Here is a 26,274-nt window from a genome sequence, read left to right on the forward strand (position 1 = left end):
CATGCCAGCTCCTCTTCCCCCTTGGACTGCCCCGGCCCCGCTGCAGGGCTGGGGACGAGCCTCCAGCAGAGGGCACGAGTCCCCTCCGAAGCAGCCCCGCCAGGGCTGAGGCTCTGCTGCTGTCACAAGGAGAGGCTCTGCAGGGTTTTAATCCCAGGTTTTTAGCCAAAAAGGCCAGCACAGAGCGATGCTGCCACATTCTGATGGCAGCCCCAGCACGGAGGGCACAGAGACCCTCCTTACACACACACACACACACGTCCTCACCTCCTCAAGCCTCTCGATGTTGGCTTTTAAACACGGGACACAGGACCTCAGCTCGCTGTTCTCGTCATCCAGTAGCTGCAGCCTGCAACAATGGGGAGATGTGTCAGAAATTCACCCCGACAGCCCAAGTGCAGGAGGCTTGGTTGCAACATTATCAGGAATATCAAACCAGGACCTGCTGGAGGTAAGCCAGCAGTGATTTATCTCTTCAGTGCAAACCTGGAGATCTCCACTATTGCCATTCCCAGGGAAAAATGGGGGAATCCACACAATTTCAGGCAAGTCTTTTGTCCAGTGCCATGCTCTCCTAGGTTGAATATAATTCTTTAGCCCAAAGGCTTCATTGGTGTCCATGGGCAAACCTCAGCACTGGGCACCAGAAAGCAAATATTGCCTGGGCAGTCAGAGCAGGGGCTCAGACAGGGCTTCAGCTTTGCATTCTCCCAGTAAAGTAACATCCCATCCACGTGTCGTGGTAACTGTCCTCCCACAAGCCCAATTAAAAAAAATAAAGTGAAATTGAGTAATTTTTCATTTACCACAAGGGCTGAGCAATAGCAATAATTGTTCTGGAAAACCATAAAAAAATGCCCCATCACAAAAAAAACTGCCAAATACATGGAACTGTCTCCCATGCTACTCTTTCCTCAGGAAGCCACGAGGCTGTACGAACCCTAGGGGTCCAGGACACCACCTGTGTCACAACCCTTCCTTCTCACGATGGGGTCTCGCTCTGCCCCAGTACCCTCCTGTTCCTCCAAGCAGCCTGCAGCCACGACCCACTCGTGCCGCACTACCTGCTCCTTTCTCACCGGGGAGAGCTCTGCCTTCCCCCTCGACCTGCGCCTGCCCAGGTCCGTAACCCCTGCAGCTTCTGGGAGCAGGATCAGACATTTGCTTGTTTCCAAGAAGTGACTCAGGTCTGAGCATCAAACGGAGTTCCTCGGGTCTTTCATGTGAAGAAGTGCTAACAAACAACATCTGTGTTCGTGCACTGCGGGGCAGGCCCAAGGAGGGAGAACACGAGCTAGACTAAACTGCATCAGGGAAACCCAAATAAGTCTGAGACCAGGTTCACGGAGGGGCCTGACTTTGGGGCAAAGGTAAGGAAGGAGAAGCAGCCAAACCTCAGGGTTTATATTGACTTTAGCCACACCTTTAGCCAAGTTCAGGTCACCCTCTGCCACCCTCTGTCTCCCCACAGACACCAGTGGCCGTGCAGGTCTGGGAGACCTGCCGCCACCCAGCCCTGCCCCAGCCCCACCTGGCCTGCAGGTTCTCGATCTCAATGCTCTTCTCCCTCTCCATTTTGCTCAGCATCTCCCTCTGCTTCTTGATCTCCTCCAGGAGTGTCTGGTCAGCTCTCAGCTCCTGCTCCTTCAGCTGTTCCTCAAGAGCGTTGGCTCTGCGGAGAGGAGGGAGAGGTATTAAACGTGGTATTAAAGTAAAATAAACCGGGTGGCACATGCTGGTAGATGTCTCCACCTCTTTTTCTACCTCTCCAGGCTGCATCAAAACCTTTTTATAAGGGGGGAGGCAGCAAGATGGGGACAAGGGTGAAAGCACAGTGATCATTTTGTAACACACCCTGTGGGTCTCAGGCACAGCACCACCGGGAACAAGCTACTGAATGGGAACCTCGTCCCTTAATCCTCTTCGTTTTCACACTCTCATGTCCCCAGCCCTAAAAATACAGGCTCTGCAGCTCAAACCTCTGTGTGCCAGCACAACGGGGATTTCCACGCAGTCCCACGATCGTGGCACGCTTTGGGGCAGCAGCTGTGCTTGCTCGTGCGGGCAGAGGAGCGGGCAGGGGCAGTCCCAGCCACCGTGGAGCTCCTCACCCCGGCTTGCTGGGAGGCTGCTTTGCTCTGCTTTATGTAATCGCTTTGCACAGGCAGGCTTTTGCCAGATGAAGCCGTTCTTGAAGCAGCAAGGAGTACACAGAGGGCTTTACGTGATTCAAAGCCGACTGACACTTCTGGGCCAAGCCGCTGAAGTGAAAGCGTTCCCCTCGCCGCAAAGTTTATCACGGCTTAGAGAAACCTTTGTTTGAACGCTCGGTTCCATGACACAATCATTACTTAACAGCCTTACAGCCCTATAGATAACTCCTGCTGGGTTTATCTGGGAGTGTAAATACACTGCTGGAAGAGAGAAGCCTGCCAGATCCGTAAGGACAGCGATTACTTAAAACGGGATCCGAAGGGGCTGTGCTGCAGCCAGGATCCCAAAGCAGCAGGGCTGAGGCTGGCTGGGAGCCACGAGCCTCCCTCAGCCAACCTCTGGGGCTCTGCAGGCAGCGTTAAGGGTGGACATGTGGAAACAGACCTACAAAGCTCCGTGTTTACATGCACCCAAGCAGCATACTCTGAAGGAGCGAGTGCAAGCTGGCACCGTAGCCAGAGGTGGGTCGTTTGTACCTGCTGAGCTGCCAGCAATTAATTGAGCTCCTGGGAATGTGCCAGCGGCCCCAAAAAGTGTGTGTGGGACCGTGCCATCCCGCATGAGAGCCCCTCCTGCTGAGCAAGAGGCAGCACGAACTGGGCTCCTTACCTGTGCACGAGCTGCAGGTTCTCCTGCTTGAGGCGGCTGTGCTGCTCGCCGTTGGCAGCCGTGTCCTTTTCCAGCTCCGTCACCCGCTTCTCCAGAAAGACAACCTGGGGACATGGGAGAGGCAAGGGTCAGCCCTCACCCTGCTCTCCACCCCACAAAGCGACCCTCGCTGGAGCTCGGACCTGGCTGAGCTACCTGAACGGGGACGGCTGCCACTGGAAAAAGCCGTGCCTTTGTTCAAAACATCCTTTTACACTCTGGTTTCTGAGTGTCTCCCGAGTAGAAGTACGGGGCCCAACGCTTCACTGTTTCCTTTCTTCACAACAAGATCCTGAATGTCCAGAGGGAAAGACCCAGCGGGAGCTCTGCAGCATCGCCGCCGAGCTGGAGCGCAGCCCTGAGGCTGGGAACAACCACCCGCTGCTTAGGAAAGGACAGCTAAGCGTAAATGAGGCCACGGGGAAACAACACTGCCTGCTGGAAGGGGGCACAGATGAGTGTTTTCTCCCGGTACCTGGCACATTTCAGCCCTCTCTGTGTTTCCACTTACTCGTGGTCCCCAAGTCCCACTTGCACCCCCACACAGAGTCCCAAACCACAAAGGAACTGGGAGCAGGTCTACGAAATCTGAGCTGTAGGAATCCCATCAGTGGGGGGAGAAGGGCCAAGGAGACCTGAGTGTTTCACAAAACAGCAGCACGCGGAGACAAGGACTTTACTAGGAGCACGGGGGCAGCTTTCCTAGCCAGACGGCTGGAGACTGTTTAGGAACGTGAGGTCTGCGGCGTTGTATTCAACTTTCAGACTTGGAAAAATGTTGATTTGTTTTTTAAAGGCCTTTTATGCATTATAATTATACCAGAGCGCAGCCAAACACACAGGTTTGTCTTTCACACGCTGCTCCACGCAGGTCTCTATTCACGGCTGCAGAATTAAGGAGCTATTTTGAAAGAGTTTCATTACTGCAGCAAACATTTACACAAGCCCCAGCTCACTCATCTCTAACTTTCCATCCTTCCTCTACCTATTTTTAGCTCCTGGTGTTCAAACAAAAGCTTTCTTGTCCTCCTGCCCCGCAGTCCCCAGCTCACAACACCCGGGACGACCCCACCAGCCCGACACAAGGTCGGCTTTGTGTCCTCGCAGCAGGACGAGGCTGAGGGAAGGACGCCCTCGTTTCCCACTGGGGGACTTTGCTCATCCTGGAGAAGCAGATGTGGACGACATCTCATCCCAAAACATGAAGCAGAAGTGAAAACCCTCTGCAAACAGCCAGCCCTCGGCGGGCACGGCAGCACCAGGAGGTGCCACCGCCACCTGCGGGCAGGCAGCACGCCGTCCCCGGGGAGCAGGCAGCGGCTGGAGCTCCTCGCTCAGCACAGGGGCTCTGCAGCTTGACTCAGAGACCTCTCGGTTTAAACCCTCTCGATTCAGAGGGCTTCCCACGTCCCACCAGCCTTCCACACACCCAGAGGAGCTTTTCCCCAGCCCAGCGGGATGGCACGGACGCCCCTGCTCCTACCTTGTCCGTGATGTCCTCCTCCGTGCACTCCAGCGTGTCCCGGTACGACTCCTCCATCGCCCCCACGGCCAGCGCGCTGGTCTGATGCAGCTGCCTGTAGCAGAGAAAAGCCACCCCGACCCCCAGGAACACGAACATTAGGGCGAACATGGCAATTCTAGGCGACAACCACCGCTACACCGCAGGGTCCGCTCCCCAATCTCTCCTCCTCGGCTGCCACCTTGCAGAGCAGTGTCCCTTGGCACCACGGCAAGCTAAAGGGGCGAAGCAGCCCAAGCACCTCGGTGCTTACCGGCCCAAGGAACGCGCCCTGCGAGCGGCGTGCAGACGTGGACACATGCTGCTGGGACTTCACTCCGCGATCACTCGCTCTCGCTCTTTGGAACGGGAGATAAGAGCTCCCCCTGCCCAATTTCTTTCTTTCCGAACATTCGGAGGCCGTGCGCTCCCCAGTGAAGGAAGGGGCGCTCGGTTCTTGCCGCTGGTAGGGTGGAGAAGTGGGGGCAGCGGGTGGAAGGGGAGGGAAATGGGGAAAAAACCCACCCAGCCCACCGCTGCTGCAGCCGAGAGCAAGCTAATCATTAGCAAGGCCTTGCGACACCGGTGTCCGTGGCTTCGTGCCAACCCAAAGGACACTGCCCAGGATGCCGCGTGGAGGGGCTGACCTGCCTTTAATTGCCGTGCTATTGCTGCTGATTAGCTCCAGGGCACCAGCAGCAGCTATGGCCACAGCGAGGGGTCGTTATACTCCAGCTCTGGGAGCCCTGACCAGGCTGCCTGGAGAAAACCATCATGTTCCCAGCAAAATCCCGTTCCTAGAGCTTCCTACACTGGCACCAACGTGCCTTACACCGCAGTCTGTGCTCGCAAACGCCTGAACTGGTTCCCTGCTGGGGAATGGATGCTTCTTGTGGATGCCCAAGGACTGCCAGTAACGGGCTCAGCTCGCTCAGGCTGGGCGATGGAGATAGGGCTGGGACCCCGACAGTGTCCCCGAAAAGGGAGAGGGGCCTTTCCCTGTTTCCCTGTCTCACAGTGCTCTGCTCTCCCGCTGCCCCACGATGAGCAAGCCGAGCTACTTCGAAGCCAGCACTGCTTTGAGCAGGAGGCGAGTGAGAGAAGCACAGAGCCCTCTCTGAACCTAAATTATCCAATGAGTTTGTCAGCTGGGCTCTGAAATTCACCCCGCTACACAATATGCTCATGCAAATATTCATGAAGCATAACTGGCATTTACAGAAGAGCCCGCAGCTGAGTACCAGGCTTATTTTGCCTCCTCACCCTGGTATATATTTAGATTCTGAAGTCTCGGGCACATTTGTCATTTGAATCATGCCAAGCGCAACAGGGCCTAAGCAGCTGAGATTTCTTGGCACACGCAGAACCCGGATAACAAAAGTCAGGGAAAGAGCCCTCACCAAAATGAAATCAATTTACAAGGAGCAAATGTTATGTTTTAATTACAGTATCTGCCTCCAAAAGCACCCTTTGGGCTGATCTTCAGGACCTGGCTCTTTTCTGTCGCTACTACAACCTAACCCTGACTGCTTGCCCGTGGCCACGGGTCCCGGGGAACCCAGCCTGGCCCCCACCCTGCAGCTTGACCCACGAAGCCTCGGCCGGGGCAGATGGGGCATCCCCGTTCCCAGGAGTTTAACTCAAACCCTCCCCAAATGATTTCTGCCAGCCAGGGGCCAAAAGCTAGTCCTGAAACAGGAAACCCGGGGACAGGCTGCTCCCTTCAGCCTTCTTTCCTGCCCCTGTTTTTCACAAAGATCTCGAAAGTGAGATGAGTGGAAGGAGGAAATTTAGTATCAAAGACGCGCTTCCTTTCCGGGAGGAGAGACTGCTGACCACAGGAAAAATTGGGAAGGGGAACGTGGGACAAAGGGGTTCAGGGAAGCTCCTGAGCCCCTCGGTTGGGTGCACCCCAAGCACTGGGGCATGGGGCTGCCCACATTTGTGCTTCCAGAGGGAGCACAGCACCTCCTGCTCCATCCAAAGGAGCCGCCTGTTCCTCTGCAGTGCCTCTGCCCTGCCTGGAAAGGAGCGAAGAGCAAAGCCAGGGACCGCAGGAGGCCGGGCAGGGGAGGTGAGCCCCAGCGTCTGACTGTGAGTAGGACGACACGGGTACAGGTGGGATGGTGAGGCCAGGAGGAGAGAGGGACACCAGGGATCATTGGGATGGGATGGAGCCTCTGCACTAAGACTCACAGCACGCTGCAGCTCTTCCTGCACAGGCAGGGTAAGAATACCCAAATATCCACCAGGGAAGGCAGCTGGCAGCACACAAGCAAGCCCTGGGCAGCCCCGCAGGGGAGAACAACCCAACATTAAACCCCAGCAGTGGGGTTACCTGCCCCACGACGCCCCAAAGCCCCCGACCGGCCGAGCAGGGAGGGTTGCTCCAGCAAAACCAAGCCCCGAGGCTTGCCCTAAGCAGAAGGCAAGGTTATTGGGACAGCCTTCCTTCTGCGGGCCTGGCCGCTAGCGCAGGCACCCTTCCCACCGAGGCAGCGGCACGAGCACGAGCTTACCTTGCCACTTTCTTGCTCGAGAGTCTTTTATTTGGGCTGCAAAACGAACAAAAAACAGGAAAGGGTTAGGAAAGCTGACAGCGGAGAGGCAAGGCAAACAGGAAGCTGCAGACACTGCGGGGCACATCCTTCGCCCTCGCAGCGGCACGCACGGCCCCGCCGCCCGCGCCAGGAGGCAGGCGAGGAACCCAACCGAGCCCAGCCCGCCGCGGGACCCTCACCGCCACCAGCGACACCATCCTCTCGCTGCCCGATCCCCGTCCTGAAAGCTGAGCCCCGGGGAAGGTGCTAAGAATAGCAGGGAGTTTGGTGGGGCTCGGCCAGCACCGCCGCCCTCGCAGAGCCCAAGCACCCCCGGTGCCCTCCCGGTCCCTACCCGGCTGCCACGAGGGGCTGCGCCTCTGGCCCCCAAATCGCCATTTCCCTCGTTTTGCACGCTGCCGGTTTTGTGCTGCTCAGGGACTATTCTCGCCGAGCTATATTTGGTGTCGGATCAGCGCAGAACTGCTGCCTACTCGCAGCTTGGGGAGCTGCTGATCGTGGCCCTGTCTGGATTTCAGGCACAGGCATTTTCCCAGTCCCTGGGGACGGGCACAAGCTCTCCTCGCCTGGATAACCCCCAGCAGAGACCAGCACCCAGCCAGCTGCCACCACCGCACAGAGGTTGGGGTTTAGTGGAAGCCCATGGCCCCGTATGACCCTTTTCCAGCCGAGGCTCCTGCCACACGCCGTTTTCCAACAGATGCCACCAGGACACGTCGCTGGCACCAAATCACTGCTGAATGGGGGCAGCGAGCAGAGCTCCGGCTATGGGGGGGGGCTGCAGCAGCCGCATTCCCCGGTGCTTAGCTCAGTTTAAGGAAAAATCAGCGGGGAGTTCGTTTCTGCCTCGAGCTGCAGCAGTGACACGAGTTCTTCGAAGGAGGAATTAAAAATAGTGCGGGGCGATTTCCTTTCTTTCAAAAAAAAAAAATTAAAAAATAAAATTACAGCTTCTGGGAAGCAACGACTGACCGCGGGTTGTTGTCAGACGTGCATCCCTCCTGGCGCAGGCTGCAGGAGCAGCACCGCTGGCCAGGCCTCAAGGACACAGCGCGCACGGGGCCGGGGAGAGGCCAGGCCCCCGCGTTTGCCAGCAAATGCACAAAGTCACGTCCGCCCCCGGCGCCGCGGGGAGGATAGGGGTTTGTCTCTGCAAACGGCTTGTCGGAAAGCAGCGCCGGCACCTGCGGGTCTCTTGGGAGGGGATGAGACATGCAAACTTGCCTTCAAGGGCACTCAACCACAACGTGCTCGCAGGAATCTGGCTCATCCCGAGCTCCCTGCAGGTTTCGGCCCCGGGCTCCTGTGCTGCAGGCTCGGGCAGCAGCGCCCTGCCGCCGGGACCAGGCTGCAGTCGGATTTGGGGTACTGCAGCACAGCAAATACTGATTGCCTCCGGGATTTCCAGCGCTGGCCTGGCTCCCTGCTTCTTCCAGGGGATGAACTCTCGGTGTATGTACCCCAAACTCTCAATATACACCCAAAACCTTGGAGCTTGGCCGTCCTCAGGATGCGTCCCCAGAGCCCACCGGGTGCGGTGTGAGGCTGCTCAGCCCACACCTCGCTCCTCGCTTCACCCAAGGTCTGGCACTCATGGGCTTCTCGTTGCTCGTGGGAGCCAGGAGCAGGTCCCATCATCTCCCAAGTGCTCCACGGGGCCACCTCTCACCCGCTCGCCCCGCAGGACAGGCTCAGTTCCCTGTTGGCTCTCTCCTGGTGACCGAGGAGCTCCCGACCTGCTGTGCAATCCCCGTTGCACCTCCAGAAAGTGATCCCAGTGGTCTGTAGCCCTCCAGGAACGCTGTCTCGTGCTTCGGTCTCGTTGTGCCCCTGAGCTGCTCACGCCGGCAAGCAGGGCAACGCTGCCAGCAACAGCAAACCTGTGCACGGGAAACCCAGAGCCCAGGTGGGGGAACCAGACCTACACCAAAACCTACAGAATTCCTATAGGGACGCCACGGGGTGCGGAAGGCTCCACGCCAGGAGGCTCAGAGCAGGTATTTCAGCCCTGCAGGTGAATTTGGTGGCGAAAACCTGAAATGGAGTGGGGCCACTGGTGCACCCGGGCAAGTCCAGTGTTTTCCTGCTTCACCTGAGCCACATCACAAACCCTCAGAGCCTTCCCCTGGGGGATTTCTAACAGCGACTGTTCGCCTGAGAAAAAGGGGGGAGAGAAGTACTTCTGGCACTAAAAATTCAAGGCCAAGCTCCTGTTTGTTTTCCAGGTCTCTTCCCACAGCTGCAGCCCAGGAGGGCCCTCGTGTCACACTGTCCCTGTAGAGGACACAGACCAAGACCATGACCAAAAACCAGGCTTGAAGGAGCACGCTGGGAATGAGCAGAATTATCATTATCACCAGTCCTGCGATCCTTCCCCAAAACAAACAACACCAGACATCCCTCCCGACCTGCCAGGTCAGCAAGGCCGACTGGCTGACCCCCAAATGTGCCCTCAAGAACCTGTGGAGCTCCTAAGGGAACTCCCTAAATTATTCCTAATTTATTCCCCCTTCTGGGCTGGGGGTGGTAGGAGTGACACCAGGGGGTGAAATGAGTTTGTAGGGCCACAAAGCGAGCGCCTAGAGGAGAGCCCCAAGCTGTGAGCACAGTGCTGCGCTCAGGTCCCCGCTGCCCCAGGAGGAAGGGCAGCAGCTGCCCCTCCAGATTCCAGCCCTCAGGGGCTTCTCCACGCTGCCCACTCCTTCCCCTGGTGACAGAAATACCGTGCCCGGCCAGCCCAGGGCTCCAGATCCCCGTGTAAGCAGCGGTAACACATCCACCTGACACTGCACAGGCCATGCAAAGAGGCTGAGCCGAGCGGAAGGGAAGATTCCCATTGTCTTTTAGCTTCCAGGGCATTCAGATCAAAGCAGACTCCTGCTCACCCTCCACGATGTTAGCACAGATTTGGCCCCCCCACTCGGTGAAACTCACCCCCTTCTGCCAACGGGAATCCAGCCCCACATCAGCAGAGACAATGAGAGTCTTCCCTTCCCCAGCACCATTCCCAACACAGACACTGCCATGCACGAGACCAATTACCTATTCATTTCAAGATCATTCAGGCGAGCGGAAAGATCCTCAAGGCGGTTGATTTGTTTGTGGCACTGGCTACAGTAAAACTCAAAAGCTTCATCTGCGATAATGCTGTGCAGTTTCGCAGCGAGCGGATTGGTGCTAGAGAAATCACAAGTGTCATTTCAACAGGACAGAAGGGAATCATCCGGCTTCGGCTGTGGCTTCCACAAGCTGAGGGGGGAATCTCTGGGCAGGGGTTTTGGTAGGAGATCCAAGACTTGCAATTAAAGCTTGAGGGCAAGTTGGGTTCCTTCCCTGCTCTCCTTTCAGAGGCTCAATTTCTGTGCATCCAGAGTTAGTACGAGTTAGCAGGAGCTCCACCACCGTCCTCCTCCCAAAATAAAGGGAGGTGTATGGCAGCTGAGCCTGGCCAGGTGCCAAACCCTGTGCCAGCTTGGGTCCTGGGAACACCAGGCCAACCCACGGGACTACAAAGTCCACTTTCCATCACAATTTTCCAAGCAACCTGTCTCAGGAGGCCCTACAATCATCCTGGTTTGCCCCGTGAAATGCAGACTGGGCTCACACGCGGTGCCAAGACCAAGAGCCAAGTCCTTCGCTCGGTCACCGCTCTCCAACAGGACCACCTAAAAATAGAGCAGTCGTGCTGCTGCGGACCCACACTGAGGGTAACGCACACTGGGGTCAGATTTTCACTTCAAAGAGCTTCCCCCTTGAAGCTAAGCTCATAAAAAGGTGGTTGCGAATCAGTTTCATCTTGCTTTGGGGCCAAATGCATGCCACAAATCCTTTCTGCGGGCAAACACGCTTCTGGAAGCCACAGACTTTAATCAAAGCAAGGTTAATAGTGAAAAAACAAAGCAGTTCAATAGGAAAGACAGGTAAAGGTGTGAGCAAACACAAGCAAGCTTAAAACCAAAAGATATCTGGAAAGGACTAGTCAACCCCACGGTGCGGACCCCGACTGGCAAGTCCTGACCCGGGAGATGCTGAGGCTCCCCCCAGGAGGGGTGTTCCCCCCAGCACCTTTGCACAGACTCTCAGGGACTTTTCCTGGGGGTATGGGGGGGGTCAGCAGCCCCCCTGGGGTCAGGTCTCTGAGTTTGTGCCATCTGTGCAGTATTTCCGAGCCCCCTCAGATCAGGCAAGTGGACCACAGCGCATGCTGCATTGCTCATCTCTTCCCATTCCTGCAAAAAACGTTGAAAAACACCCCCCTAGGCTCTAGGGCGGGTTCAGTCTCAGGAAAGTCTTTATCCACCAGCAGTCACTTCAGTTGCTCAGGCTCTGCAGGGGGCAGAAGCTGGCAGCAGCCCTGCGGTACCCAGAGGCAGCACCTGAGAATGAGCCGCTGACGAACCCCGGGGAGCAAACCTGGTGTGCAAACCCGGCTCTGCCAGGCACTAATCGAGGTGGGGAAAGCCATCAGACAAGAAGCATTAGGAGAATCCGCAGGTTTTCGCTGTGTAAAGGTAGAGCTGGCCCCTGGCTGTGCTGGTTCCTTGCCAGCTGGGTGGGTGAGAGCTGAACCCCACCACGTCTCGGGGCGTCCCCACCTCCCGCTGGCGGCGAGCTGCCACCCCCTGCTCCGCACGCAGCCCTGCTGCCTCCTTCCTCTGCCTCGTGGGGTAATATTTGCCTTCAGCAGCTCGTCCAGCACTTAAGGAGCTCGTCCAGCACTTAAGGAGCTTGTACTTTCAGTCGCCATCCTTCTCTCGCCAAGCGTGGCAGGCAGACCTCGCTCCTACCGGCTGAATGCACCAAAAAAGAGGTGGGAACCCAAGAGCAGGGATCAGAATCACGCACACCAGGACTAAGCAGGAAAATGCAATACCCCACAGCCTTCCCCAAGGCTCTTGGTGCTTGCATTAGTCCTCTTGTGAAGGTCTGGAGCTGTAGCAGGAAAATTTGTCACCGTTATTCCTGTTCAGAGGCTCTGCTAACATGGAAGTGGTGTGTGGCGATGTGACCGCTTACAAGAGATGCTGTTCCTCCTATTCAAACCTCAGCAAAAAAACAAAAGGCTCATCTAGGCCAGTGACATCCTGTGGTGCTTTGTAAGGTTTCGCTGTGTGGAAAGGCACTGGGGAGGCAGGGCTTTGTTCAGAAAAACAGCACCTGCTTAGAGAAACATCAGCTAAGGACCCTCATGCACACAACGATAATCCCAGGTGAAGGCTAGACCTGAAAGGCCACCCCCTGAACCTCTCCAGCAGAGGAGAGGTGCTGCAGAGGCAGGACCCGAAGAGAGGGCAGCACAGGGAAGAGAGCGCCCTGACAGAGCAAGGGCTGGGCACTGTGAGCAGAGGTAACCTGGGAGCTCAGGACTGGTGTTAAAGAAAAAAATTAGTGGTGTGCAAAGCTATTTTAGTTGAGTATTTCATTGCCAGGAGGCTTTTGGACTGGGCTGGAGGCCTACACTCAAGGAGAAACTCAACACCAAGGCTGGTTTTTATCCGAGAGCACTTCCTATGCTGCAGCACCAGCACGGACAGTTGTGACCAGCATCTCTTCCTGCACAGTGCAATAAGCAGCCAAGCATGGATGAGTGACGTGTTGCTTCCCTGGCAGGGTATCCCAGCTCACCAAGAGCACTGTTTTCCCAAACTAACGGGTCAGCCATGCTTTACAGCAACACCTTCTACTGCAGGTTCGGGTAACATCTTCAAAACTGCTGCTGAACCAGCAAAAAGAAAAAAAAACGTCAGCCCTGACTTGCAGCAAAATGCTGGTGTGTGGATTTGACAGCAGTTCTTCCCTTTCAGCCCCGTGCAAGCAGAATTGTCCAAGCTCTACAAAGGTCTTTGGGAATCTCGCAGAAAGCAGGTAAACAGGGAAAATAAAATTTAAAAAAAAAAATGTTTTAACAGGTTTGTACTGCTGTGGAAAGTCACACATCACCCCAAAGGAAAAAAAAAAAGCATCTTCTGGTCTTCAGTGTGGGCGGGAGCACTCCTGCCCCACGCAGACTTGTGCTGCCTGGTGGAGGAGCATGTCCCCATGTCACCTGTCATCACAGGGGCTGCAGGTGTGCGTGACCATTCCAGCTTTCACTTTTTTTCCTAAAAAATACAGATTGACCGGTTTGTATCATCATCCTCAGTCCACCCTGCATGGGCTGGAAAACCCACACGTGCCTGGTTTCACACCCTAACACGAGGAGTGCAAGAAAACACTTTGGCCTCCTTCCTGCCCCATGAATCCCTCAGGCTGCCTAGAGGAGCGAGGAGCTGCTTGTGCAAATCCAACCAAGCATCCTATCAAAGCCAAAAGGAAAAAAAAATAAAAAATAAAGCTACCCAACAGGATCAGGGATAAAACTCCATGGCAGTTTTCTCTAGCAGAATGCTGTGCGAGGAGCCACATCCCCAACAGAGAGGGAACGTGGTGTTGTCCCAGACTCCAAAACTCAGAGAGCTCTTCCAACTGCTGCTGGACATTAGCACCTCTGGATGGGAGGACAGGAACTGTTCAGGAAAATGAAAGGCTGAAGGAGGCAGCTCTTCTTCCACTTCTGGGCTGGTTACCCCACTGTATCCAAGCTTTGCCAGGAACCCCCTCTTGCAGCACACCCAAACTCACACACACAGAGCCTGAGCGAGGACACTAAGCCAGGGAAAGTGGGTAAAGCACTGCGAGTGCTGTGCTGAGCATTACCTGGGAGAGAGGAACGAGGAGCTGTTAAAGCTGCTTTCCCCGTTACACAAGCTGTCCGAGAACAAATCTGCTTCATTCCCTTCTCCATAATCCTCGAAGTGCTCCTCTCCGCTAATGACCGTAACGATGGAGTGGCTGAGGTCCGAGCCCAGGGGCAGGTCGTGCGGATGGGATCTGTGGGGACAGACAAAGATGTTACGGGGTGACCACTGCGGCAGCCTTTCCGATCGCACGCCAAACATCTGCTTCCCAACTCACATCTCCCGTTTCGGTAACCCAGCCATTTCTGCCACTTCTGTGTCCTGAGCCTGAGCTGAACATGCTCTGAGTTACACGGTCACCCTGCACACCAGGCTCACGCCTGCTCCGTGCTGTGTAATCCTACTGAGAGCCCGCTGTGGGGTTTGGTGCTGCTGCCCCGGTGACACAAACCCCAGTGGTTTAGGGGCGGCTGCCGAGCCCGGCACAGCAAGGGACCTTCACTCCACCCCTGCAGGGAGGACACTGCACGCGCTCGTGGTGATTTGTAGGGCTTTTTTAATGGGTTTGTAGCATCGGATCCAGAGGGCTGTGCTGCACCCAGCCAAAACACGCCCAGCATGGGCCCGGGGATGTCCCTTGCTTCGGAGGGGACGCTGCTCGGCACAGGAGAGGTCGATTCTGGCAGTATCTTTGCAGGTGGGCAGTGCTACAAACACTCAGCCCACCAGGGCAGTACGCACCAGAAATCCGGAATTTCCTGCCCAGGACCGCAGAGGTTTTAAGGGGAAGTTTGGGGAAAAAGGTGGAGGGGATTTCTGAGAACCAAGCCTGAAAGCAGCCCGTGTGTCTGCGCCCCACAGGGATGTGCTCTGGGGGGACTAGCACCGCTCGCCTCCCTAAAATTCGATGAAAGGGGGAAAAAAAATTGATTATAAAAAATGGTATTTCAGGCTAGACCCCCATCTTCATCCACCTGGAGGGGGAAAACAGACATGGACACTGAACTGTGATCATTGCACCAAATCAAAATAAAAAAAGCAATTACTGATAAGCCATTTATGACAAATGTCTGCAACATCTCAAGGATTTTCCCTTATCCTGCTAATAAAAACATGTCACCCCTCCAGCCAAAACAGCAGCAGGTCTCCCTTTAACCACAGGCAAGCCCAGCACAGCTCCTGCAGCGGGGGGTGGCAGGAGCCCAGTCCCCCACCAGGGAGTGGTGGCACCCAGCACACCCAGAAAGCATCAGAAACCGCTCCAGGAATAGAAAGTAGAGGGGATTTTTTTATTTTTATTATAATTTTTTAACTCACAAGCAGAAGCCAAGCCCAGCTCTCTAAGCAGGGGCTGTGGTTTGACGAGCACCTTGCAGCAGATCTGATCGGGCACCTGGGAGCCCTCAGCCAGGGCTGCCCCGGGCACTAGCACGGGGAGTTGGTGCACACCTACAGGATCCACCACAGCAGTTGCAAGATCCAGAGCGCAGCCAATCTTTACCACACACAACCTAAATAACCACTCAAACCCTCTCACGTGTGTCGAGCTTGAACAGCCGCTGGGAAGCAGGGCTGGAGTTTTGATCCAGCCCTGCTCTGGCTGGATGGCTGCTCCTGGAAGGCACCTCAGGTCTGGTGGCGCTGAAACCAGCCCTCAGCAGCCTGGGATCAGATTGCCAAGTTTTCAGCCTCCAGCCTTCCAGTATTTAAAGCAGGAGTCCAAAAAATTCCAATACGCTTTTGCCTTGAACCTTTGGGTACCTGGAGTCTGCCCACACCTAGGACACCTGGCAATAGACACCACCTGCTTGGACAGAGCACCCAGAGGACACCCAAGGTTAGGGAAACCTCAACAACAATCTAATTAAAAAAAAAAAACCCTAAGCAACATGTTTTGTACCTACAGGCAGGTGAATCCGAGACACGGCAGTTTCCCAAGAAGCCGAGAGCGCACGCAGGCTGCCATGGCCCCTCCAGGGACACGCTGCTGGTGGCTGGGGGCTCAGAAAGCGCTTACACCCCGGTATAAGTGCTGCTCGGGCAAGGAGCGCGTGGCCGGCTAATCCCCTCTCTCCTCTGATCCGCAGCATCTCCTCCAGCCAGCACCCTTTCAGCCCCAGCACCGCCTGCCCGTGTGTCCCCAGATGTGCTTTTGGGGCGGGAGGGAAGCCCCAGGGAGCCCCCCGCTTTCTAAAAGCACAGGGAGCTGTGAGTGCTCGCCATGGCACAGAGCCCAGATGCCACGCTTTTGGCTAAAAAATCCCACAGGTGTTAGCAGACCTCAAGTGACAGCAGCTCCAGAAGATTCAGCACAGACCCATGCTTTTGGGCCGCTGATAACAAAGCTATTCTCTCCCCTCCTGCCTTCCCAGCATCCTGGTTTCACCCCCAAAACAACTTTCCCTGCAAAATCGAGGAAGCAAAGGGGCCCGGGAGCAGTTTCGCCAGCAGCGGTTCAGACGGGGAAGCAGCTCCCTGTGCTCGGGGCACAAGTTTCAAACTAGTTGTTACAGGAGGTGGCTGCACATCAAAGGGCACGCGCGTGTTTAGGAAAAACAAGAGTACAGCGAGTTCCCCTCCTGACTTGAAAATTACACGTTACGTTTCTGGCTGCAGCGATAGATTAAAAACTGCAGGTATTTCAGGTGTTCGGAGAACTTATTTTAGAAGTTGAAGATGCTAATGAGGGTACAGAAGTTCTCCCAAGGCAAGCAAAGATTAGCTCAAAGAGATTGCCAGGCCACGCTCCAAACCAGCCTACACACGGCGCAGCCTCGTTATTATTCTTCCAGAAGAGCTATTTTGGTCTCGGTGAAGCGGCAAACACTACGAACAAGCCAACCAGTTTTGGCAAGGCAGGCTCAGCCCACTCGATTAAATCCTCGGGCTGCATCTCCCCCGGTCCCTGTCCTCTCCTGTCTGTCCCCCCTCCTGCCCCACAGCCCCCTGCCACTGACCCATGCTCCGGCTCCTCGATGGGGTCGGTGAACTCCGAGTGCACGGTGGAGTCGATGGCGCTGTCCGTCTCCACCTCGTCGTGCATCTCGTGGTGCACCAGCGTGCTGGTGTCCTCATCCGTGAAGGTTTCGCACTCGCTGTAGGTGCTCTCCGAGCCCATGTACGCGCTGTCGGTCACCTCATTTGCCTGTTACAAGACACAAGAGGGGAAAAAGCCGCCCTGTAAGGTGCTGGAGCCACACGGTTGGGTTGCAGAGCAGGACCAAGCCCGTACGGGACAGCAGTTCTCCAGCAGGAGGCATATGCCATGCCCAGGAGCTCTGCCTCACCGAGCCACCCCGTGCCTTGGCAGTTGGGAATCTGAGAGATTTTTTATTGGGTTTATGGAGTCCCAGAGGGATTACCTGCTGCTCCCTCAGCAGTTCCCATCACCACTCCTTTCACCCACCCCACTGCTACAAATACACGTTATCGGTTTGAGTTCCCCACACGGAACCACCGCTCAAAACCACCAGTCAGCCCCCACAGCACTTTTTCCACCCCGCTGGTAATACGAAGGCACCTCCCATCCCTCAACAGAAAACTCAGCTGCTTCGTAAACCTTTACTACAGCCTCTGGTTTGCACGGCTTGCGCCACCAGTCTGCATCTTCAGGACGTGCTTTTTTGGGACTGCACCTTGAGTATTTGTGCCACGTCTCCGTTACCTGCAGCGAGCCAGCAGGCTCCGGGCGCTTGGTTTTCAGGAGCCCACACCACGAGCACAAAGGGCTGGGTTTTCCCAGCCCTGGCACGAGGGCAGGCTGCTCCTCCCCGAGCACGGGCGGCGCTGAGCCTCCCGCACCCGCGTGCGCAGAGCGGAGCCGTGAGGCCAGGAGGGAAAATCTGGTGAGAACAGCGAGGGCTGGTGGCCCAGCACTTCTGGGATTTCCCCAGGTGGTTTCAGAACATATGAACTCAGTTGTGCCTCTGGGATCTGTCAGTGGGGGCACGGAGCTCCAGCTGGTCCCCTGTCCGTGGCAGCAGCACGTTGGAGGCAGGCACTAATGCCCAAGCAAACTCCTCTTCCTCCACCAGAGAGGCGCACACGGAGGCAACCAGGGCTTTTTGCAAACACATCCAAGCAAATGACATCTTTCAGGTGGTCCTTTGGGGATCTGGGACTCAATGAGCCCCGTGGGTCCCTTCCAACTCGGATATTCTGGGATTCTGTGACGTTTCTCAGAGCCCTGCACCATGGAAGGCCAGCAGCTGGGCACACACCACGCAGATGAACTGGGAGAAGGGAAGCTCGCGCTCGAGCCACCTGCTCCACAACCAGGAGGGCGGCACCAGTTCTTGCCAGCTCAGCACAGACAGACAGACGGCTTCTTGCAGCCACCACCCCCAGGTTAAACATGATGGAAAGCTTTACAGAACCAGAGTCCAAAGTCGCCACCCGCAGAAGACGCCCAGCAAACTCCACCAGACGGCAGAGGCTGCTGCAGCAAGCGCTGCCACCAACAGTGGCTTCACCTGCCTCCCACGTGAAAACAAAAGCAATTTGCAGGGTACACCAAGTTTAGGACAGGTTGGGCTTTGGCATGTGGGACAATGCCGTGTTGTGACACTGTCTGGGGGGACAAAAGCCATCCCCAGCTCACACTGATGCTTTGTGCAGCTCTGCTGTGCGCAGAGCGATGGGAACCCAAGGCAGCCGAGCGGGCCCAAGGGAGAAGAGCAGCCACCAGCATCTGAACATTTACCTGCCTGCTTCAAAAGGCTGCTTTTTGCCTGCTTGAAACAGATTTAAAGCCAAATTGGAAATAACTTTGCTTGCAGACTCCAAAGTAAACTCTTGTTTTTTTAAAAAAATAAACAAATAAACAAACAAAAGAACAAAAAGCTTCCTCCTGGAAAGGTTTAAATTCAGACATACATTCAAGTGTATTCAAGAACAAAACAAAGACAACTATTGCAAAACAAACAAACAAAAAACATGGAAACAAAACAAATCCCCCAACCCACAGGCTGATTAAAAACCCACCCTCTGGAGGTTACAGCCGCTGGCCTCCCAGCACGAAGCGTAACAGGGAGCCGAACAGCTCAGCACATCAGAACATCCCAATGCCCTTCAATCAAATGATTTATCTACCAAATTGCTTAAAAAATCTTATCAACAGGAAAAAAAATGGTGCAGACTGGCCGATAAGGGGGCAGCCAGAGGTAGCCACCAGAACAGCGCAGACCCCATCCTCCTCCAGCCACAGCGCGGACGTGCAGCTATTTTGTTCCTTAAAGGACGACCTGGAACACCATCTGCAAACATTCCCTGTATTTAGCAAAGGAGAAGAATGTGTTTTGCCCTGCCACATCCCACGTGGCGTGCATACAGAAACCAGAAGAGACCAGGACAGAAGATGCTGCGGCTGCGATCACATGCGGCCAGGCAGGGGCAAAGCGAGGGCCACGGTCCAGGAGCACCTCGAGGAACAACCAGAGCGGCCCCGGCACAACCTGAGCCTGTTCCACAGCCCTTCTGTGCACCGTCACCGCTAACAAGGCCAAAAGAAACGAGCCTGAAGTTTGTTTTTGTCTTATTAAAGCAATTTTAGGAGAATAGAGATTGCTACCTCACTCCTGCATTTCCCTGTAAGTAGTGGGTTTTCAAAGGATATTTTGGAAAACAGAAGTAATGTTCTTTTTTCTTACAGATTTAAAAAAATCAAACAAAACTCCACCTCTACTCTATGCTTAAAGATTAAATCTTTAAGGAGGGGAGATTTACCAGTCTGTGTGTGTCCCTATGCGACAGAAGAGATGTCCCCATTTCTGCCGAACTCACAATGCTCTGCACCTCCCTCCAACAGGGCTGATACGTAATAGCAGTACATTAGCACGTTGGACCTTGATTATTCTCCTTTAATGCTTTTTCAATTTCAAATGCAAGAGCCTCATTAAAGTTAAACCCATGCAGTCAATGAGTTATGAGACAGGTGAAACTTTAAACAAAGTTCTCCTCCTGAGCACGAGCGTGGAGAACTTTGCTTTACATTTTATCACAGATTAAATAACTAAACCTCAAGAAAAGATGCCAGAAGGAGATAGGCAAACAAGCAGACTAGGGGAAGATATTACAGAACGCTTGATAAAGCGAAGCAAAGCAAAACCAAAACCCTATGCCCTGGGCAAAGGTGCAGCCGCAGATCTCAAAGCTCTTTTTATGGCCTCGTGAACAGCTGATCTGTATGCTGACCCCTTAATTCCCACTGCCACATCTCTCTCCTCCAGCCAAGCTTGCTTTTCTGTTTACAGGCAGAAAGTAAGAGCTTTTTTTTCAGATAAAAAATCACAACACAGCAGGTGAGGCAATGCCCATTTGGCAAACACATCCATGGGGGGGCTGCACATCCCCACTGCACGTTCAGAACAGCCCAGTACCACCAGCCCCGGCCTATTTTCATTTTTAACCAAATAAAACACCCCCTGAGATGCTTCAGGTCAACCTCAGACCTTAAAATCAGGACACCCCGCCCCAGCCTGAACCGAAACCACGGCTTGACTGCGGTTTGTGCCCTAACGCCCACACGAGGCCCAGGCCCTGTCTGCGGCCATTTTGTTAAGAGTCACCCGCACGGGATGGGCAGGGACACGTTAAGGGACCATAAAGCCCCGTCACCACTGACGTGCCCGGGCTGGTAGCCCACAAAGATGGCATGGGGAAGGCAGCTCGAGAGAGGCCTGAGGTGATGAGATGCGGCCACCGCCCCCAGAGCCAGCACCAGGCGGCAGCCGGCCACAGGGACGGGCTCTGCCACACCACGGAGGCCACCACCGAAGCCACATGCGAGCCGGCGAGGCCGGGCATGCAAAGCTTCCTGCTTCTGTGCCGACTTCAGGGCGCCTGCCAGCTTTGCAGGGTGTTTTGTTGGTGTTTTGTGGAGGATGGGGCTCAGGAGGGCTCTGGGGCTGGCAGCCCCTGTGAGGAGCTTTAGCAGGCGGGGAGCGGAGCGGCGGCACCCGCCCAGGGGTGCTTCTGTGCTTCCAAGCACGGCTGTTGGGAAAAAGCACAGCACACCCCGGGCTCGAGGGAGCGTTTGTTTGGCTGCTCTGATCCGTGACGGACAATTTCACCCGAAATACAAGCAAAACCACGAGTGGGGTGGCAGCCGGTCCCTGCCGGCAGCCTCACCACCCTGCAGCACCGCTGGCCTTGGCCATGGCGACTGGGATGCTTGGGGGGGAGAGGAAAAGGAAAAACAACTCTGTTTTCCCAGCAAGAGTGAGCGTATTTGTGATTCGTATCAGCTCTGAGGGACGGGGGGGAGACGGATGGGTAGCACACAGCACCCTCCAAGGACACCCTGTGCTGCTCCCATCCTGTGGCCATGGCCCCCGAGCTGGGAACACTGCTCTGTCCAGAGCCACAGACCTGGGGCCAGGGGAAGAAGACCACCAAAAAGAGCCCCCAGGTGCTCGGTGCTGTGTCCTGCCCCACAGGGGTGGCCTGGCTGGTGACAGTGAGCCCAGCTCAGCTCGTGGTGCTGGGGACAGGCACCTGCCCAGTCACACGATGTGTTTAAATTGGCTTTACACTGATGTAAAGGGGAGAGAGGAGGCAAGTTGTGCTGGCAGCCCACCCTGAAACGCCCCATGTCAGCTCAGCCCCGTGCACTGGCCACAGGCCAGCAGGAACCTGTCACCCACCAAATAACCCCACACTGGGGACCGTCACCAGCAGCAAGGCACCAACCACTTAGCCCCAGTATTAGCCTCTTCCTGCTTATTTGGGCAATACCCACTTTGCAGAGAAGCCAGAGGGTCCTCACTGAGCTTGGGGCAACGACAATGACCCACTTGGCCTGGCACAGCCCCAAATTCAGGTTGACCCATGTAAAGCAGGTCCAGGGCCACTTGAAAAGCTTTTGAGGCTCCTGCACTCAATGCCAGCTCTCAGGCTGGGCAAGAGAACGCCCATCAGGAAACAAACAAACAATCAAACACAAAAATTAGAAGATCTGGCACATCCTCCATGCCCGGAAAGCCCGCAGCCGCCGTCCTTCCCAGCCCAGCTCCCTGGGCGGACTGCAGCTACGCAGACACAGCCTGCCCCTTCCTGGCGATGCCAGGGCTTGGAGCGGTCCCCAGGACGGAGATCTGCCTCCTCCAGGCCCCCAGCTCCCTCCTTATTTCGTGCTAGTGCACAAAACTCACCTGCGGACACATTGCCTCTTTGCCCACGTTGAATCCAGCTCCTGCTGGGCGGGAGGAGGGAAGCGAAGTCCCGGAAAGGCTCAGCGCGAGGTTCACCAACGGAGCGGAGCGCAGGTCGCGGAACAGAGTGCCTTTTGTTCCTGACCTTCCAGCCCCCGCGATAACAATATGTGAGCTAATGCACACTCCCCTGCCGTGTGACTGCAGCCACCCGAGCTATGCGAATACCAAAATAAAAGCACGCCCCACGCGACGGCCAGCCCCGCTCCAGGTGCGCGTGCTTTCTTTCTATGTAAACCTTCCTCCAATTAAGAAGGTTAATTTCGAGGAGGGCCATTCTTGCTGCAGAGGCTTCCCAGGCTTATCTCATCTTTCCTGCTGTTCCTGGTGAATATTTAAACATTAAATAACCATCTCCTTCCTTATAACAACAAATAGAAAAGTAAATAACGCCCGTCTTGCTCACTCCAGAGACCAGGAGCGCTTTGCTGCTGATAAGTGATCGCCGCCGCAGTGACTCAGAGAGCAATGCAGGGCGGGTGGGGTGGGGGACTGCCACCCCAAAAGGCTGCTGCTTGGCTCAGCAGGGATACCCGGCTACAAACACGCCGCCCCGAGCTCCACCTTGCCCCCACCCAAGCTGCTGCTTCTGCAAACAGCAGAGCCACCGGCACGGTGCGACCCAAGGAAGCGCTCTGGGTCCCCAGGACCCCCCTGCCCCCAAGCATAGGGCATAGGGACAAAGTCCCCGTCCCTTGGACCTGGAGGTTTGGGCTGTTCTGTGTATATCCATCCGCACCTGGGATCCCAATGGGGCCTGATTTCTCCATCTCTTCATTTTAGCTGCCTCTCCAAGTCCTTTTCCTGCAGACTGCTCTCTGAGCCAGCACTTGGGGACAGGAACATCTCAGTCGCACGCTGCCCAGACGCCATTCCCTGATGGGCTGGGGACTGAACCCCGCCACGACGCACCCCGAGCTTGCCCCCTCTGTCACAGCAGTGATACCCTGACCGAGGAGAGCACCAACACGAGCTTCTTCAGCCAAATGTCCACAAGAGGCACAATGGCACCAGGCCTGCAGGACCTGACCCTTCTGTGGGACCCGCACGCAGCTCCGAATGCACAGAACAAGGAGCTCAGCCCATCCTGGTTCGCTGTCCTGCTCCAGATCAGGAGCACAGCTCACCATTTCTAGCACAGTTTATCTGACAGGTCCCCCAAACCTCCATCCCAAGGTCCTACCTCTCCCCTCGCTCCAAGCAACGGATCCGAGCTTTGCTGCTGATCAGAAAGTCGCTCCCTGGTGTCTCTCCTAACCCTCCCCACTTCGGCTACACCCTCTCTTGAATTGTGCAGGAGATACCAAAAACCCTGCTCCTTCCCCCTACAGAAACTTCCCATCGTTGAACTTTGGTCTCCCTCGGTCACGAGAGCCAGCACAAACGAGCATTTCTTCCCATTACCTTCACAAATCACATTTTCTCCGGGCTATTCTTGCTCCCCTCTGGGACACATCCTTCCTGCAGCACGGTGCCCCAAGCAGGACCTTCTGCTCCGGCAACACCAGCAGGAAGCGTCTTGCTCGATAACCAGGCGACCCTCTGTGCTCAGGGATTTCTGGTACCGAGCACAGCAGCAGCACAGTTATGGTTTAACCCGAGCTCCTGCCCTGGCTCCATCCAAATCTGCCACTTAACCGAGCGGGGTCACAGCCCTTTTGCTCCCTCAGCTCCTCTGCTTGTGCTGTGGGACCTCAGGGGCCTTTTAGCACCTCTGTACCACAAGGAAAGACTCGTCGGGAGGCACCAAGCGCTGCCAGTTTTACTTTGGGAACTCTTACTGAGACAGCTTTGCCTCCTGGAGCTGCCTGATGCGCTCCTGGCCACCCCGAGCCCCAAGCTCCTGCCTCTCCGGGTCCCACGGCCATGCTCGCGGCTCAAGATAAAGCTTCAAGGTCCTTGTTTTCCAAACTCCTTCCACCTTATCTCGCACAAGGCAAACACTACGACTGGGAGCTCTTCCAACCAAGGATATTTCTCACAGCATGCCTGAACTACAGGGACACTCGTGCCCGATTTTCCCACCTCTCACCCCTTACCCTAAGCAGTGCTGAGGTCCGTACACTACATCAGTTTCCTTGGTACATTCAAGCTGCTTCTTCCAAGGTTGTCAGCAGAGCCAGATTTTGGAGTTTGATCCAGCAGTTTTAGCAATCGCCGTGTTTTCTGTGCCTAATCACTGCAGATAACACCAGCTGTTGGCTTGTTTGCTGTGCACACGAGAGCTCTGCACGACCAGGGCTGCCTTTGCTGCTGCTCTGTGGGGCAGGGAGGCTCCGTGGGCTCCCCTAGGGGATGGATGGACGAGCAGACAAAGCTGCATCCATCGTGTTTCACTCTCCTGCAGTTCCAGCCACCCCAGAGATTCTGAGTGCAGCAGCCCCTTATGGCCAGAGCAATGCTAATTCCAGCAACTGACTTGAAGAGGGTTTGGTGATCACCTTCTGTTCGGACACGATGAGTTTTTGGGGTTCCCCTGCACAGGAGCCCGCAGAGGCCGGTCCTACCAGACAGGGAAAGGCAGTGGTAGGAGAAGGGAAAGCCTGAGCTGAGCTGCCACCTCCTGCAAATGCTGCCTGAGCTCAGCAGCCAGCTTTGTGCTTCCACCACGTGGAAGGGAAACAGCTCCTAGGGCAGCCTGCAGTAAGGAAGGGGTGCTCAGAAGGTCCGCAGGGCCCAGGAGGAGATAAAACCACCCCCATGTGCCCACTGCGAGGCACAAACCAAGAGGAGCGGTGGTCGCTGTGCCCGTGAGCTGCTCTTGCAGGCTGTGATTCAGCTACAGCTCCCCCATCACCACCACACAGCTCGGGTCGTGCCAGCCTTCAATCCCCAGGCAGCCGGAGAAATTCAGCAGTGTGGATTTAAATTGCCTCCCTCTGGTTTTTACACCCTTCCAGAAGCATTCAATTCAATTACTCCACATGAAAAAGAGATTCCAGCTTCAACAGATGCAACAGTTTGCAGCAACCACCAGCTCATTTCACTGCAGACAGGGTGCCTGGGATATCCAGGGACATCCCCCTCCCAAAACTAGACGTGGGACCCCAAAAAGAACTGCAGGACCCCATCAAAGACTGCATGACCCCACTGAAGACTGCTTTCCTCCCCAGACCCACTACAGCTGTGCCGTGAGTTGCTCCTGAACACTGAGCCCAGGGGACAAGCTGGGGATAAGGCTTGCAGGGTGCACGTGTCCGGTGAGCGCCGCTGCTCGCCTGCTGAGCGCTGCTGTCCTGAGAATGCACAGCACCCCTCTGGTGGCTGCGATGCATCCTTCCTCGCATCCTTCCCCTACCACGGGGAGCCCCAGCGACTGCCCAGCAGATGGCAACAGCCCTGCACAGTCCTGCACACCCTGCACAGCATCACACAGCCCTGCACAGCCCTGCACACCATGCACAGCCCCACAAACCCTCACACAGCCCCGCTCCTCCTCTACGCCCCTCACCTTCTGCAGTTTCGGCTGCCCCGTTTTGCACATCTCGAGGGCCTTCCTGCCATCGGGCTGGCCCAAATCACAAGCTGCCATGGCTGAAATCAGTGTTTGTGTTGTTTATCACACTCCTGGCCCGCCTTTACAGAGCACAGCCTTGCACCGGCTCTGCCTCTCCTCCGACCCACCTAAGGTTACAAATCTCCGTGCCCAGTAACTCTGGCAGCACACCAAATTTTTGTGGTTTGCTTTCATTTTGGGAGAATTGTTCTGTTATCGTCTGATGCTCTGCACTGCTCCAGCGGGCTCAGCTGCCCCCAGGAGACGGGGCAGGTCGGGCAGAGGGCTCTGTCCTGGGCGCAGGGCACAGCAGGCATCAAGAAAGCTAACTCCAAATTCACCTTCCCCCCCCTCGCAGGGCATTGCAAAGGAGCCCCCGTACCTCGGGCGTGAGTCACCAGCACAGCTTGATGCCGCCCAGCTGGCAAAGGGAGGTGAGGATAACTCCCACCTCCCCGTTAGTCAGCAGCGAGGCTGCACCAGCCCAGCCTGGGGGAAAGCCAAAAAGGACCTGGGTGCCAGTCGGACTCCAAGGTCCTTTTGCACTGCTCTGCAGGGTGGCCAAACTGCTGATTATTGTTAGGTGACGTTTCCCTGCCGGAGCAGAGAGCTGCCTGCAGCCACGGTCAGGCAGGGAGGCACTACGTGGGGCTGCCAGCAGGCACGTGGCCCCACGAGGGGATGAAGAGGATGCTGTCCCTGCCCCGGAGCCAGGTGAGCAAGAGATGAGGTTCCCTCGGCACGCGTGGCAGCGCAGCTAGGGATGGCAGGGAGCCCCTGCAGGCACCACTTGATGAACGAAACGCCACGTGGCTGCAGGAAACCAGGCTCCTGCATTTCTGATCCCCTCCGAACTGCTGTCTCAGCAGAGGTACACGACCAGAAATCCTCTCTGGAAACCATTTAAGAGAGGGACCGGAGCTGGTAGGGCACAGCAGGAGCCAGCAGCTCACCGTGCACGCTCCTT

At 55.9% G+C, this 26,274-nt stretch overlaps 1 protein-coding gene across 5 annotated transcripts in view; it reads right to left on the reverse strand.

Annotated features, from left to right (window-relative positions):
• Positions 1-26,274, reverse strand: part of RAB11FIP3 (RAB11 family interacting protein 3) — a 61,765-nt gene that overhangs the window by 5,953 nt on the left and 29,538 nt on the right. The window contains exons 1-9 of one of the 5 annotated variants that reach the window (XM_072023639.1): positions 23,216-23,362; positions 16,559-16,746; positions 13,621-13,794; positions 9,967-10,101; positions 6,883-6,918; positions 4,346-4,439; positions 2,824-2,927; positions 1,532-1,672; positions 268-349 (exon numbers count right to left, since the gene is read on the reverse strand). In XM_072023639.1, the coding sequence (XP_071879740.1) occupies positions 268-349; positions 1,532-1,672; positions 2,824-2,927; positions 4,346-4,439; positions 6,883-6,918; positions 9,967-10,101; positions 13,621-13,794; positions 16,559-16,719 (927 nt within the window). In that variant the 5' untranslated portion in view covers positions 16,720-16,746; positions 23,216-23,362. Of the gene's footprint in view, positions 1-267; positions 350-1,531; positions 1,673-2,823; positions 2,928-4,345; positions 4,440-6,882; positions 6,919-9,966; positions 10,102-13,620; positions 13,795-16,558; positions 16,747-21,751; positions 21,939-22,994; positions 23,116-23,215; positions 23,363-26,274 lie in introns of those variants that run through there. The other 4 variants (XM_072023638.1, XM_072023640.1, XM_027469384.3 and 1 more) reach the window with 4 other exon arrangements.

The sequence above is a fragment of the Anas platyrhynchos genome, chromosome 15 (assembly GCF_047663525.1).
Source record: "Anas platyrhynchos isolate ZD024472 breed Pekin duck chromosome 15, IASCAAS_PekinDuck_T2T, whole genome shotgun sequence".
Classification (NCBI taxonomy): domain Eukaryota; kingdom Metazoa; phylum Chordata; class Aves; order Anseriformes; family Anatidae; genus Anas; species Anas platyrhynchos.